Here is a 16742-nt window from a genome sequence, read left to right as displayed (position 1 = left end):
ACCATCTGTGTAGAGTCTGCACGTTCTCCACGTGCCTGTGTGGGTCCTCTGGTTTTCTCCCACACTCCAAAGATGTGCAGATTAGGGTGATTTGTCATGCTAAATTGTCCCTTAATGTCCCAGTACGTATGAATTATAGATATTACTGGGATAAATATGTGGAATTATGGGGATAGTGACTGGGCAAGATGTTCTATCAAGAGTCAGTGCAGACTCGATGGGCCAAACGGCCTCCTTCTGCACTGCAGGGATTCTATATTAGTAGAAGGTTCAAAGTGGGTCTTCAAGGCCTCTAGAATTTCTCAAGACTGTTTTTTCTGTTCCTCCATAAGGTCCAGGGAACAATACTGCTTGGAGCAGTCTTTCTGAAGCATTGATGACCACAGCTCCTGCTCTTATCTGTTAACCTTCTTGATTACAAAAATACTTTGGAAATATCATAGTTCAATGTCTGAGACTAGAAAGAATTTCCAATTCATTTCCAATTCTCCCTTCATCTTTATACAAGCAGGCACTGGAATATTCAAAGCTATAGTGGCTCACCCAGCAGTCAATGTCCTGTACAACATTGTAGTTATTCCCTGCCATTTCTTACAGTGGCTGGCCCTCTTACTGCTATCAATATCATTTCAATTTCAATCTGCACGCTCATGTTTTATCTAGGGAGAGAGATGGAGACAGTAGATGGGGAATGGGATTTGGAATGGAGACTAAAGACAATGAGGACGATTTTACTGACTCACCCAGCTGGTTGATCGTGTGGCGAGCCAGTAAGATCGTAAGAGAGGCAAAAAACCAGGTTGGCACCATGACATTTCCAGTCTGGCACTGCCCACTGGGAGTTGGGGGGAGAGGGGGCGTGATATGTTGGGGGGATCTCTCAGTGTTCTGTGTACACTGCGAAATAAAGGCACAAGCGTAATGGTGCCCTCATACTGTCAACAGCCGGCTTTCTGGCAAGGATAAACTCTGTTCACTCCCCCTACTGGCATGGATCACACTTAGCCTCTTTTTTTGCACTAAGTGGCAGAAGATCATGAGCCAAATGTTACTGCCTCACCCGCTCAAAGCTCATAAGATTCTGTCCTAGGCCAACAGAGAATAACGTTCTGCGAGCCTTGTCCACCCTCGGAATTGGGGCGGGCATGCCGGTAAAATTCTGGCACATCTGAGGGCTCGCCCAAAAAATGGGTGCAATTCTCTCCCATTTTCCTGCTCGTTTGGCACCTAGAATTTCTTTTGGCAAGATCGCTCCTAATAGTTTTGTCAATCCTAACATTTAGTTGGAGGAAATTTCTGCTCATGCATTACTAGATATCGGACAAGCTCGGTGACGACTTAATAGCAGTGGAAGCGCCGAGAGGGGCAGGAGTAAGTTTGAACTGAGTGCTGTCAGCATACTTGGGAAAGTGATGCTGTGCTTTTGGGTTTTGCAGTCGGATAGCACGTAGATGAGAAATCAGCTGATTAGGGTCAGCAATTGATGTTGTTAAACAGAAGAAGACCCCAATTTCTGAACATAGAACAGTAGAAACAGAATTTCTACACGTCAACCAACAGTTGTTGCTGCAATCTGTGGACCAGCTGTAACTTACAGCAATAATCCTGTCCATACTGCAGATCTGACAATGTCTCCATCACAGCTGTCTCCAGTTTTAACTTTACTGGAGAGGAGTCGTTTGCAAACACTTCAATACACCTAAATACAGCAAAAACCTTGGCAAAACTCAAGCTAATCTTTAAATAAACATTGCTGAGGATGTTTAATAGGAAACCAAATCCACTGAACCAATTTGATTACTTTAGTAATCCCGTTTCCTATTTTAGAGTCAGGCTCGCTAACATCCATCACCTGTTTAGTTGCAGAGGGACAATGATGGGAGCTTTAAACCCCAGTCGCTTTACAAGTAACTAGGACTATTTTTAAAAGCCAACATACCAAAAGCTTCTGTGAGGGTTGATAAAAGAGTGTAAAAAAATAACCATTTGTTCATTTATAGTCACGTCTTAAGGTCCTTACCAATTACATCACTTACATTCACTAACAACTGGGAGAGAATTTTACCGGCACGTCTGCCCAAGGTTCTTACGCCTGCCCGAGGCCAATGGAGAATGCCATTCTCCAAGCCTTGCCCGCCCCCAAAATTGGGGCGGGCGTGCCGGTGAAATTCCAGCCATTGTTTCCATCATTGTAAAATAGTTCTGGCAAAATGATCTAACCCTCATGCTTATTTGTAAGCCACTTGGCGTTGGCGCTATCATAGAATGCTACAGTCCAGAAGAAAGCCATTGGGCCCATCAGTCCTGCATCTATAACAATCCCACCCAGGCCCTCTCCCTGTAACCCCATCTATTTACCCAGCTAATCCCCCTGACACTAAGGGGCAATTTGGCATGGCCATTTCACCTAATCCGCACAGCTTTGGAGTGTGGGAGAAAACCAGAGTGCTGACAGGAAACCCACACAGACACGGGGAGAACGTGCAAACGCCACACAGACAGTCACCAGAGGTCAGAATTGAATGGGGAAGACAGCCCCGCTCATGTGTCAGTAAGAACGCTGAAGGCATAACATATGCCCTGTTCTTATTTGTTTGCTGCACATTTCTCTCTGCACTGCCAGTATTTGGACACACTAAGGAAATAATTCAGTTTCATGCAACTGGTAAATGGGTGAACTGGTGTCGCACTGTAACAGATGATAACTTTATCAAGTTTCTCACTAAAAATAGGACATTCAGAAAGCAATCAACAACCTCTTCAAAGTTAAGGCAAAACTTGTAACTTACTAGAAAACACATAGCACTTGGGTGGCGCAGTGGTCAGCACTCACAGCACCAGGGATCCGATTCAATTCCGGCCTTGGGTCACTGCATGGAGTTTGCATGTTCTCTCCACGTCTGCATGTGTTTGCTCTGATTTCATCCCACCGTCCGAAAGATGTGCAGGTTAGGTGGAGTAGCCATGGTAAATTCCTCTTTAGTGTCAGGGGGTTAGCAGGGTAAACGCATGGATGAAGGCGCAGGCTCGATGGGCAGAATGGCCTCCTTCTGCACTGTAGGGATTCTACGATTCTGTACTGAGTGTCACCAGATGACTTCTCTCTCTGGTAAACTTGGAATGGTTCCAGAAAAGAATCATTCCAGACATAAAGGATAAATGGGCTGAATTAGTCTGACAGAGGAGGTCACTGAGACTCCATTGATTATTTAGCTGTCCGAAGTTCCAATGCAAAGGATTTCCTTCACTGGACAATTCCTTTGCGGCTTCTGCTGATGTAACTTAAGGCAGAAGGGAAGTAGAAACCTGAGTTGATATCAGTGTCCCACTGAAAGTCATAGCAGTTCATCAAGAGGATTCTCATTGATCATGTTTACTGTACCTAGGGTGGCACGATGACACTGCTGCCTCACAGTGCCAGGGACCCAGATTCGATTCTTGGCTTGAGTCACTCTCTGTGTGGAGTCTGCACATCCTCCCCATGTCTGCTTGGGTTTCCTCCCACAGTCCAAAAGATGTGTTAGTTAGGTGCACTGGTCGTGTTAAATTCTCCCTTAGAGTCCCCGAACAGGCGCCGGAGTGTGGCAACCAGGGGATTTTCACAGTAACTTCATTGCAGTGTTAATGTAAGCCTACTTGTGACAAATAAATAAACTTTACCTGCAACTTGAGTGGACGCGATGAAATGAGTCAAGCTGGATGTGGACACATCCGGAGCAATGTGGACCGGGTTTGGAGGGGAGGTTTTCTCCACCACTTCTGTTATAAAATAAAAGCAAAAAAAATTTAAATGACAGGAACAAAAGTAACGCAGAATCATTATTTTTCCTCCAAATTAAACATGGCTTAATTTCTCCAACGGCACCTGAATCAACATTGGACACAGGGCTCAAATCCCAATCTCAATGGACATTAGTACTGCTGTGTTTTATTCTAAACAGCTTCACTAATCAATCCCATGTCACCTTTTGTCAGGAGGGAATGGGCTGAGGAAAGAAATAAATGATGTAAAGCTTTCCCACAACATGAAACAAATCAGGTCAGGACCAAGGATGGGAATATCTGTGTTTGGGTTTCCTCCGGGTGCTCCAGTTTCCTCCCACAGTCCGAAAGACATGCAGGTTAGGTGCATTGGCCGTGCTAAATTCTCCTTCAATGTACCCAAACAGGTGCCAGAATATGAAGACTAAGGGATTTTCACTTTAACTTCACTGCAGTGTTAATGTAAGCCTACTTGTGACACTAGTAAATAGAATTAAAACTTAAATTAACATTGGGCGGAATTTTCATACTCTCCAGTTGGCAGGATTTTCCAGTCCCGTCATAGTTGATGGATTTTGGATGGCTCGCTGCATTTTATAACCCCCTCCCCAAGGCGACAGTAAAATTCCACCCACAGTTGTAATATTACCGGACTAGTAATCCAAAGCCCCCAGACTAATATTCCAGTGACACAAGTTCAAATCCCACCAATGCAGCTGTACTGTTCCAGTCCGGCCTACATGGGACTCCAGACCCATGGTTGACTCTCAGCTACCTTCTTTGTTCTTTGTTCTGAAAGCCATCAAGCTGTTGCAGAGGTAAAATTACAGTGGGTGTACAGGATTTTATGGCCTCACTCGTCCCAAAACCGTAAAATCCCATCTGAGGTCAATGGACCTTCCCATTGTCCCTCCCTCGCCCCACTCTGAATCCCATGGCGGGCCGATAAAATTCCGGCGATGGACTCCAATGGTTTAGGAAGGCAGCTCGCCACCACACCTTCTCAAGGGCAATGAGGAATGGACAACAAATGCTGGTTGAGCCAGTGATGCCCACATTTCCAAAGCGAGTAAGAAGATGGAGCTGTTTGCGGCCACAATGAGGTTGCACCTTCCAGGGGAGGTGTCCAGGAGAAGGGAATTTGGAGAGAGGTGAAGGGGTGACATGATGGCACAATGGTTTGCACTGCTGCCTCACAGCACCAGGTATCGGGGTCCGATTCCTGGCTTGGGTCAATGTCTATATGGAGTTGGCACATTCTCCCTGTGTTTGCATGGGTTTCCTCCCACAGACCAAAGATGTGCGGGTTAGGTTGTTTGGCCATGCTAAATTGCACTTTGGTGTCAGGGTAATAGGGTTACGGGAATAGAGCCTGGCTGGGATTGTGGTTGGCGCAGACTCGCGGAACTGATTAGCCTCATTCTGCATTGTAGGGATTGAAAGGAACTTTTCCCCAATCAGCTCATCCTGCTAAAAGCAGGAAATTTGCTGAACGGATAGCTCCTTCAAATTCAAACATCAAGCTGTGAGTTATCCACCTCGCCCTGGCGTGGGTCAAAAAGCAGAATAAGGCCTAACACAAACACAGCAACAGGCATGGTAAACAGTTACATGCATCTAGCAGACCAGAAATAGAACCACAGTTACATCCACTGTTGCTATAGCTGCAAAGTGGGAGATCAATGTACAGTGAGAGTTGGTTGTGATATAGAGAGTACTTACCGGGGAAGCCAGAGTTTATCTGGATGGTTGTAATGCTGGGGGATAACTGAGGCAGACCAGATTCCACAAGGTGCTTCTCTTTTTCCAGTTCCTGAATACATTGAAAAGATGATATTTTCTTTCCACTTTAAGGACAGTCAAATTTTAATCAGACAGTAGCGCCAAAAACTCAACATTTTTATGGCAATGAGTTGGAACCCTGGCACAACCAGTGATTACCATACTGGAATAAACCATCATTCAGAGGGGCGGCACAGTGGCACACTGGTTGGTTACTGCTGCCTCACAACGCCAGGGACCCTGGTTCAATTCCCAGCTTGGGTGACTGTCTGTGCCAATTCTGCATGTTCTCCCCGTGTCTGCGTGGGCTTTCTCTGGGTGCTCTGGTTTATTCCCAAAGACTGAAAGACGTACTGGTTAGGTGCATTGGCCGTGCTAAATTCTCCCTCAGTGTACCCGAACAGGTGCCAGAGTGTGGCGACTAGGGGATTTTCACAGTAACTTCATTGCAGCACTAATGTAAGCCTACTTGTGACACTAACGTATAAGATAAATAAAAAATAAATCAAGCACAACCATGTTTAAATGTTGCCTTCATGTCCCAGTTTATATTTTTTGGAAACGGAGTGTGACATTCATGTCTCCTTTGCTTCGGTCTTCCTCTTCCTCTTCCAATACACATCTGTCCTTCTCTCATTCCCTATCCTTCTGAACCCTACTTCTCTCTTTCATTACACTTCTATCTCCCTCTCCCTCCATTTCACTCTTCCATCCTTCATCATTACTTTGTTCCCTTCTTCATTCCTGCCACATTTTCCCTTCTTCATTTTGATCTCTTCTCCTTTCTGTCCCTTGCTTTCCCTTATCGCTGTCATTCTCTCAATCTGATTTGATACTATGTTTCTTACCTTCGCTAGTGTCTCTAGCTCCTTTCAACAGTCTATTTCCCTTTTTCTCCAGCCTCCCTATTTCTCTCTTTCCTAAAACTCTCTACCTCCTGTTTTCTGATTCTCTCTATCCCCTCTTTCCACAATCTCTATTCCCTCTTTCTCCAGTCTAACTTCTTCTTCCCCAATCTCTCTGTCTCCTACTTCCCCAGTCTCTCTATCTCTTCCTTCCCAATCTCTCTATCCCCTCTTTCCAGAGTCTTTCCATTTCCTTTCTCCTCAACCTCTCTATTTCCCACTTCTGTCTCTTTATCCACCATTTTCCCATTTCTCTACCTCTTTCTTCAGTCTCGCTATCCAATTTTTCTCCAGCTCTACTTCCTCTTTCCCCAGTCTATCTCCTTTTCCCCCTTTTCTATCTATTCTTTTCTCAATCTCTCCATTCCATCTTTCCCCAGTCTCTCCATTCCATCTTTCCCCAGTCTCTCTTTCACTATTTCCCCAGTCTCTCTATTCCCTCTTTCCGCAGTCTCTCTATTCCCTCTTTCCGCAGTCTCTCTATCATCTCTCTCCACAGTCTCTCTATCATCTCTTTCCACAGTATCCCTCTCACCTCTTTTCCCAGTCTCTCTATCCCCTCTTCACCCAGTCTCTCTATTCCCCCTTTCCCCAGTCTCTCTATCCCCTCTTTCCCCAGTCTCTCTAATCCCTCTTCCCCAGTCTCTCTATCCCCTCTTTCCCCAGTCTCTCTATCCCCTCTTTCCCCAGTCTCTCTATCCCCTCTTTCCCCAGTCTCTCTATCACCTCTTTCCCCAGTCTCTCTATTCCCTCTTTCCCCAGTCTCTCTATCCCCTCTTTCCCCAGTGTCTCTTTCTCCTTTTACACCAGTTTCTCTATCCCCTCTTTCCCCAGTCTCTCTATCCCCTCTTTCCCCAGTCTCTCTATCCCCTCTTTCCCCAGTCTCTCTATCACCTCTTTCCCCAGTCTCTCTATTCCCTCTTTCCCCAGTCTCTCTATTCCCTCTTTCCCCAGTCTCTCTATCCCCTCTTTCCCCAGTCTCTCTATCACCTCTTTCCCCAGTCTCTCTATCCCCTCTTTCCCCAGTCTCTCTATCACCTCTTTCCCCAGTCTCTCTATCACCTCTTTCCCCAGTCTCTCTATTCCCTCTTTCCCCAGTCTCTCTATTCCCTCTTTCCCCAGTCTCTCTATCCCCTCTTTCCCCAGTCTCTCTATCCCCTCTTTCCCCAGTCTCTCTATCACCTCTTTCCCCAGTCTCTCTATCACCTCTTTCCCCAGTCTCTCTATTCCCTCTTTCCCCAGTCTCTCTATCCCCTCTTTCCCCAGTCTCTCTATCCCCTCTTTCCCCAGTGTCTCTTTCTCCTTTTACACCAGTTTCTCTATTCCCTCTTTCCCCAGTCTCTCTACCCTCTCTTTCCCCAGTCTCTCTATCCCCTCTTTCCCCAGTCTCGCTATTCCCTCTTTCCCCAATCTCTCTATCCCCTCTTTCCCCAGAGGGTGGCACAGTGGTTAGCACTGCAGTCTCACAGCGCCAGGGATCCGGGTTCAATTCCCGGCTTGGGTCACTGTCTGTGCAGAGTTTGCACATTCTCCTAGTATCTGCATGGGTTTCTTCCAGGTGCTCCGGTTTCCTCCCACAGTCCAAAGATGTGCAGGTTAGGTGGATTGGCCGCTTAGAGTCAGGGGGACAAGCTAGGGTGAGTGTATGGTGTTACGGGGATAGGGCCTGGGTGGGATTGTAGTCAGTACAGACTCGATGAGCTAAACGGCCTCTTTCTGTCCTTGTAGGGATTCTATGATTCTCTGAAATACATGTGATTACAGGGATAGGGCCTGGAATTGTTGCAGCAGGATCAATGAGTCAAAAGGCCTCCTTCCGCATTGTAGGAATTCTATCATCTGTTCACATGACTCTCAGCCACACACCCTCTCCCATCTGGGAGCTATGTTGACCTTGGCTGCATCAAGATCAGTCACCTCTGGGTCGGACAGATCTCCATCCCAATACTACACACTCAGCACTGCTGACACAGTTACAGAACTGAAACATTTATATTGAACAATCTGTAATTCCAATTATTGCATTATGATTGTATGAAGACAGATTTATAACCTACCTTTTCAGGCATGCTGGTGGCCACTGTAACAAAAAATATTTTTAAAAAATGGTTAAAATTGCACAGTATTTCCACTTTAACAAGTGTTAAAGGCAGTGCTTTGATTCAAAGGTAGAGAAAATTTCATGTTATAGGCACAGCCAAATGCAAGATTTTTGAAAACTTAAAAGTACAGCAAAAGTTGAGTTAATTTGGATTTTGTTGCTTACTTTTTTGTTATTCGTTTGTGGGACATCACTGGCTGGGCCAGAATTTATTGTTCAACCCTAATTGCCCTTGAACTGATTGGCATGCTAGGCCATTTCAGAGGGCAGTCAAGAGTCAACCGCATTGCCTGCACTGAGTAAAGTTAATATTTGGACCACAGCAGGCAGCCATTATTGAACTAACACCTCCCCAACAGGGAAGGCAATATGACAAAATTGCCAGGTTTGCGATACACGACACTCCCTCCCAATTTAAAAAAAACTTACACGTTAAAATGGGAAATGGTATATGAAACTAAGCCAACACAATAATAGCTGAAATTTAACAGACTGGGTTGCATACTTTTTTACGCTGCAATCGCAATTTACAGAGCAATTTACATGCAAAAAGAAAATGTTTAACAAAAAATATTATCATTTGACATTAAATAATGAAGAAATTTATTTATTTTTCCTCATGTTACACCATTTATCTGGCTTCTTTCTCTTCCTATCTGGGTATCTCCTTCTATTTCATTAACTAGACTCTGCTCTCCCAATATCTCTGACTGTATCACACCTGAACTTTGACTTTGACTTTACCAATGATTGGGACTGTAACATCAACTGGTTTGACTTAATCAAACAGCCTGACTCACTTTGCTGTACTGGTTGATCTTGGGTTCATGTCGCACTATCTGTAACCCCCATAACTTGCCTGGGCTTGTAAAATCTCACTTACTGTCCTGTCTGGAGACAATACACATCTCTTTAACCTACGCTAATGTTATCTCCACTCACACTGTCTGCATCTTTAAGACTTGAATAGCAGGTTAGCTGTAAAGTCTTGCATTCTAATCAGTATTCTGTAAACTGTGTGTGACTTTATATGCCCTTCTCTGATCAGAACCTTCCACACACCTGATGAAGGAACACCATTTCGGAAAGCTTGTAACATTACTATCAAATAAACTGGTTGGACTCTAACTTGGTGTTGTGAGACTTCTTATTGTAATAATGTGATATCAGAGTATGTGACAGGTTCATTCTTATTCAGTAATATTTCAAACTCTTCTGGCATCAGCTCTGGACCATTATCTGAAACCAGCGTCCCTGGCAAGCCAAAAATTGCAAACCAGCTTCTCAAAACCTCAACAGTTTTGGCACTTGTATTATTGGGCATAGACTCAACACTTACCCACCTGCTGAAATTGCTGACTAAAACAAAGTACTCTGTACTTTCCACTTCAAAGCAGTGTATTCACTGCAACAGTTTTCATATCTTTGACCATGGAATCAAAGGAACCTTGGTTGGATCATTTCTCATTCTTGGACACAGTTCACAATATTTTATCAGCTCTTCAATATCTCTATGTACCTTTGGGATACTGAAAATGGTTCCTTGTTCCTGCCTTCTTAAGGATGATATGTGTGCCCTTGATGAAACTTCTATAATAAACCTTGGTGGAGTAAAGCCCTTTGAAGGTGGCCTTGATCAACAATCAGCTTATTTCTACTTGTGAAATGTTTCCTGTAATCACACTTTTCAGAGCAGCCATTCGAGATATAAATTGAGCACATTACTGAGCACCACATCCTTTGTGAGTTTCTTTACTAATTTCTCTGGCAGACACAGGGGTGTCATTGGTATGTGTGAAGTATTTCATATGTAAATCGGTGGCTAAAATTTAATCAGTTTCCACAGGAAATTCACATTTGCTTGATTTGCTGATGTACGATATTTTTTAATATTGTACTGATGGGTCATCAAAACCAAAGCCCATCTCTGAAACCATGCTGCTTCTCAGAATTGTACTCTCTCCTTTGAACCAAATATTATAGTAAGGGCTTGATCAGTTAACAAAATGAACTTCCTATTGTGTAAGTATGGGTGGAATTTTGCAATGCCATTTTTAAAAATTAATTCATGGGACACAGGGATCAGTGGCTAGTCCAGCATTCATCACCCATCCTTAATTGTGCCCAAGATGATGCTAATGCCTTTTATTTAACTCGTGGGTAACATTCCCCTGACTATATTGACATATTTTTGGGTGGCACAGTGGTTAGTACTAGTGCCTCACACTGCCAGACCTAGTTCAATTCCGGCTTTGGATGACTGTGTGGAGTTTGCACTTTGCACTGGAGTTTGTAGGGATTCAATGATATGTGAAGCCTATGCTACAGCTTCCTCTGTGCCATCTTTCATTATAACACCACCACTCCATCCTGCGGTGAGATAGTGCACATCAAAACTAATTCCTTCCTAGGATCATAGTTGCTCAAATCAGCATTACAAGTCAGTGCATTCTTCACTTCTTCAAATGCTTTCCGACACTCCACAGACCCCTCCCAATCTAAGAGAGCTGACACAATGGAGTGTGAATGCATCAGCTAATCTGGGGGTGAACTTGGAATAATTCCCAAGAAACCCTGTCAATTTTGTAAGTTCTTCTCTGGTTTCATTGCTTTTATGACCCCCTCAACCTATGGACGGCGTGGTAGCACAGTGGTTAGCACTGCTGTTTCACAGTGCTAGAGACCCAGGTTCAATTCCTGGCTTGGGTCACTGTCTGTGCGGAGTTTGCATATTGTCCCTGTGTCTGTGAGGGTTTCCCCCGGATGCACAGTTTCCTCCCACATTCTGAAAGAAGTGCTGGTTAGGTGCATTGACCCGAACAGGTGCCGGTGCGTGGCGACTGGGGGGATTTCACAGTAACTTCATTGCAATGTTTATGTAAGACTTACTTGTGACTAATAAATATACTTTGCTTTATTTTTTACCTTGTCCTGCTTTAGGCACCTTCACCCTCCAAATGGACACGATGAAAAAACATTTCTGCTTCTGGCTTTTGATGTCATAATCTTGAAGGCTTTGTCTAACCTGACCAAGTGCTAATTCTCTGGCTCACTGCTCATTAGGCAGTTATCGAAGAAGCAGCCCAACCCTTTTATCCCATTCAGTAGCTGATCCATGATATTCTGGATATTCTTGGGTTCATGTCGCACTATCTGTAACCCCCGTGACTTGCCTGGGTTTGCAAAACCTCACTCACTGTGCTGTCTGGAGACAATACACATCTCTTTAACCTGTGATCAGTGCTCGTTCCACACACATTGTCGGCCACTTTAGGACTTGAACAGAAGGTTAGGTGTAAAGATTCGCATTCTAATCAGTAATCTCTAAACTGTCTGTGCTTTATATGCTCTGTCCGAGGCCAGAACTCTCCATTCACCTGACGAAGAGGGAGTCCCCTCGAAAGCTTGTGAGTTTACTATCAAATAAATCGGTTGGACTAAAACCTGGTGTTGTCAGACCTTTTATTCTGGAACACTGCAGGAGCAGTAGACACCATGATCCCCTTTCATACTGGTATAATCCTTTGTGTGCATGAATGATAAACAGCTCCTTAACTCTTGTTAGTGAATTTTAATTGCAAAGGTAAAGTTGACAAATCTACCTTACTGAGTGTTAATATCATGTCAATTACATTGTTACAGTTAAGAGAAATAGGTGATGGATATTCATTATCTTAATGTGCATATAAATAGGGAATAGCTGGGACACTGGGGGGAGTGGCATGAAGGCTGTGATGATAAACCCCTCAATGTTTAAATTTATTTATTAGTGCCACAAGTAGGTTTACATTAACACTGCACTGAAGTTACTGTGAAATTTGGCTTGATTTGATTTATTATTGTCACGTGTATTGTATACAGTGAAAAGTATTGTTTCTTGTGCGCCAAAAGAATACATAGGGGAGAAGGAAAGGAGAGGGTGCAGAATATAGTATTACAGTCACAGCTAGGGTGTAGAGAAAGATCAATTTAGTGCAAGGTAGGTCCATTCAAAAGTCTGATGGCAGCAGGGGAGAATCTGTCCTTGAGTCGGTGTCGTCAGATTTTTGTATCTTTTTCCCGATGGAAGAAGATGGAAGACAGTATATCCAGGGTGCGTTGGGTCCTTAAAAATCCCCGAGTTGCCATGGTACTTGTTCAGGTACACTGAGGAAGAACTTAGCATGGGACTTAACCAGCACGTCTTCTGGACTAAGAGGAAAAGCTTCTTTCTACCTCTTCTTATCCACGTCCTTCATCATTTTGTACACCTCAATCAGTCCCCCCTCAGCCTTCTCTGCTCTGAGGAAAACCCCAGCCTAACCACCTTCTCTTCATCGCTGAAATGCTCCAGCCCAGGCAGTATCCTGGTGAATCTCTTCAGCACCCTCTCGAGTGCAATCACATCCTTCCTATAGCATAGTGACCAGAACGACACAAATTACTCTGGCTGTGACCAAGCAAGTGTTTTATACAGTTCTATCACAATCTCTCTGCTCTTGTATTCTATGCCTCAGCTAATAAAGGCAAGTATCCCATGAGACCATAAGACATAGGAGCAGAATTAGCCAATCGGCCCATCGAGTCTGCTCCGCCATTAACCATGACTGATATTTTTCTCATCCCCATTCTCCTGTCTTTTCCCCATAACTCCTGATCCCCTTATTGATCAAGAACCTATCTATCTCTGTCAATGACCTGGCCTCCACAGCCTTCTGCAGCAAAGAGTTCCACAGATTTACCACTCTCTGGTTGAAGAAATTTCTCCTCATCTCTGTTTTAAAAGATCGCCCCTTCAGCCAGAGGTTGTGCCCTTTGGTTCTAGTTTTTCCTACTAGTGGAAACATCCTCCCCACGTCCACTCTGTCCAGGTCTCACAGTATCCTGTAAGTTTCAATAAGATCCCCCCTCATCCTTCTAAACTCCAACAAGTACGGACCCAAAGTCCTCAACCATTCCTCATGGGACAAGTTCTTCATTCCAGGGATCATTCTTGTGAACTTCCTCTGGACCCTTTCCAAGTTCAGCACATCCTTTCTTAGATATGGCATCCAAAACTGCTCACAATACTCCAAATAGGGTCTGGATAGAGCCTTATACAGTCTCAGAAGTACATTCCTGCTCTTATATTCTAGCCCTTTCGACATGAATGCTAACATTGCATTTGCCTTTCTAACTGCTGACCGAACCTGCACAATAGTTTTCCTAAGCATTTCTTCATTTAGAAAATAGTCTGTGCCTCCATTGCTCCTTCCAAAGGGCGTAACCTCACACTTTTCCACATTGTATTTCATCTGCCACTTCTTTGCCTACTCTCCTAACCTGTCCAAGTCCTTCTGCGGACCCCCTGCTTCCTCAATACTACCTGTCCCTCTACATATCTTTGTATCACCTGCAAACTTAGCGACAATGCCTTCAGTTCCTTCCTCCAAATCATTAATGTATATTGTGAAAAGCTGTGGTCCCAGCACTGACCCCTGAGGCACACCACTAGTCACTGGCTGCCATGCTGAGAAAGATCCCTTTATCTGCACTCTCTGCCTTCTGTCAGTCAAACAATTCTCTATCCATGCCAGGATCTTACTCTTAACACCATGGGCACTTAACTTATTTAACAGTTGCCTTCCCAAATGCCTTCTTCAAAGAATTACAGCTTTTGATTTAAAAACAGATGTTCATCTATCATCATATGGGACTGTAACAAGCTGCATTTATAAAGTGGCACTGATGTAGCGACATGGACCTGGGCACTTCATTAAGGGACAGAGGATTGAAGGGAGATCAAACGGGAAGAGAAGTGGGAGTAGATACGTCCGGAGGTACACCCTGAGAAACCTAGGAAAGCAGAGCTCTAACTGTTGAAGGCTCCAACCCCAACAGTGCAGCCGAGCCCTGCAGCAGAGGGAGTCGGGAGAAAGATGCAGAAATCCCAAACTTCGAAGAGGCAAAGGGGACATTGGCTGGAGGAGGTAACAAAGATGGATTGATACTGCCAACCAGCAGTGGAAGAAGGTTATGCGGAGTGAGTTAACGCATCAGTTAAAACGAAAGGAGGCAGAGGAATGTGTCAATCAAAGCAAAACTAAAATCTTGCTCCTGGGCTACGACACGGAAGGTTCACGATAATGACACTATCTTGCAGCCCAATCTCACTGAAGTGCCAAGGATTCCATATCAGAAAAACATGCTGAAATTGCCTTTGTATGATAAGAATCTTGGCAATTATGAGGGTAATAGTGCAGTAAGACCTGGTACAAATTCCTTTGTCTAGAATTTTAATATATTGAAAGTGGATGGCCTCTGTTAATTGACAGCAAAATTTGAAACAAATGTGGTGAACACACATATGAAAATATCACAAGGCCCAGTCCTACATTGCACCTGTAGCCATCCTGAGCTGCCTATGCCTTTAACACTCATTTCTGGAAAGCAACAGGGCAAGAAAGCATTCCAAAGGATAAAGGATTTACAGGGGTTGCAAGGAGGATGCGTACAAATATCATAATTATCTGGATAAAATCTTCTTCTTCAGCGATCACTTGCTAACAATTGTCCACCTAAGAGATTCCAGCCAGGACTTTTCCATCCCGCCTGCCACAGGAATCGCAGCAGGTGGGACATGTACCATGCAAAAGTCCAGTGACCTCGGTGGCGGGGGGGGGGGGGGGGGGGGTGGATTTTCTGGTGTCAGGGTGAGCACAGCAGGAAAATCCAGCCCCCTGTGTCACTGGCCATGGGTTCTGTAGCTCCTTTGATGGTTGATGAACCCAATCCCAGGGCCGCACCTTTGACCCCACACTCAACAAGTATTTCCGGGAGCAGCGTTTCATCCTTAGGCTCAAGGTTGCTGGCATTCCTTTCTCAGGCTCCTTTTCTGGGCCTCCTCTTTCCATTGGGTGTTCTTCAAGAATTGTGTCCGTTTAGTCAGGAGGTTCCTGCAAGTGGGTTTCTTCTGAACAAGTGTCTCCCAGGTGTTCTTGAAGTTTATCCATCAGGATGCCTTCGAGAAGCGCTTCCCCTGTCCTCCTTTTGTTTGGGAGTCATCTTGAGTTGCACAAGGAAGATTTGCTTTGGCAGTCAGCACTCTGGCACCCTAATCCCATGGCACTGAATCTAGAAACAGAATGAAGGCAGAATTTGACAGGACCTATCTTCCAGTCCTGTGGTGAGGCAGGATGATGGGTCTAACTAGCATTGCAACAATCACATTTAAAGTATCTTTGTTTTCAGCTCACTAGGAGAGTCCCTGCAAACCTCCAGCCACAATAGCCTGGAACTGATGGAAGGGACAATTATGACTAGCACTCACTGAGTGTAGGGAAAGGCTGAGATTAGGCCTCAAAGACAATGCCACTGAGTGAGTGACCAGCAACTGGGCATGGATGCTGTTCTGCAGCGCAGGATAAACCAAAATTCCACCCAGCCATCTTACCCTCAAATGGTGTAAGATGTGCCAGGAAGTAAGCAGAATGATGCAGTCAGAGCCAGGATCAATCCATGGCAGCCGGCTCACAACCCAGCGCAAAGAAATCCAGGAACAACTTGCCTCGAGACATTGGGCAGGATTTTTCACACCCTCCCCTGGCATGTTTCACCGCAGTGGAGGCAGTCTGCCATTAGGCAGCAATGGGATCTTCTGGTCTCGCCGCTGTTGCCGGGGTTTGCCGCTGTGTGCAACCTCTAGCCATTAGCTTGAATTGCAAAACCAACACTCCCAATTACTCCCCGTCTCTCAGGAAAACTCTGAGAATGAGTCAAGTTCTAGAAGGTACAAAGAACAAAGATAAGTACAGCACAGGAACAGGTCCTTTGGCGTTCCAAATCTATGCCAAAAAAAAAGCTAAATTCCATCAGCTGCCCTGGCAGGATTTGAACCCACGTCCTCAGAGCATTAGGCTGAACCCCAGTACTCCTGTTCCAGTAATATTACCACTCTGTCACCACCTCCCTCTCCCGTTATACACTATTATGGAAGGGGAAATGCTGAGGTCAAAACATTGCTTCTAGGGAGCTAATCTGGTTGTACTTTATTTCAATGCTTTCCAGAATGTTCTGCTACGATGGAGTGGAGTAAACAGGTGAAAAGATGGCCTGACGATGGCAGCAGAAAGACCAATAGAGGGGATGAATACTTGGTCAGTGCATTATGCAAATAAGATTAGGACGGCACAGTGGCTCAGTCGTTAGCACCGCTGCCTCACAGCGCCATAGAT

General features: G+C 44.8%; 1 protein-coding gene across 7 annotated transcripts in view; it reads right to left on the bottom strand.

The window, feature by feature from the left end:
* Window positions 1-16742, bottom strand: part of ltbp1 (latent transforming growth factor beta binding protein 1) — a 331204-nt gene that overhangs the window by 121939 nt on the left and 192523 nt on the right. For all 7 annotated transcript variants that reach the window (XM_080200719.1, XM_080200720.1, XM_080200722.1 and 4 more), the window contains 3 exons: window positions 8507-8529; window positions 5485-5575; window positions 3661-3759 (listed from right to left, as the gene is read on the bottom strand). In XM_080200719.1, coding sequence (XP_080056845.1) covers window positions 3661-3759; window positions 5485-5575; window positions 8507-8529 — 213 coding nt within the window. The remainder of the gene's footprint in view (window positions 1-3660; window positions 3760-5484; window positions 5576-8506; window positions 8530-16742) is intronic.

Source organism: Carcharhinus amblyrhynchos, chromosome 12 (genome assembly GCF_965287045.1).
Source record: "Carcharhinus amblyrhynchos chromosome 12, sCarAmb.v2.hapA, whole genome shotgun sequence".
Taxonomy (NCBI): Eukaryota; Metazoa; Chordata; class Chondrichthyes; order Carcharhiniformes; family Carcharhinidae; genus Carcharhinus; species Carcharhinus amblyrhynchos.
This window is presented reverse-complemented; position numbering and strand designations above follow the sequence as displayed.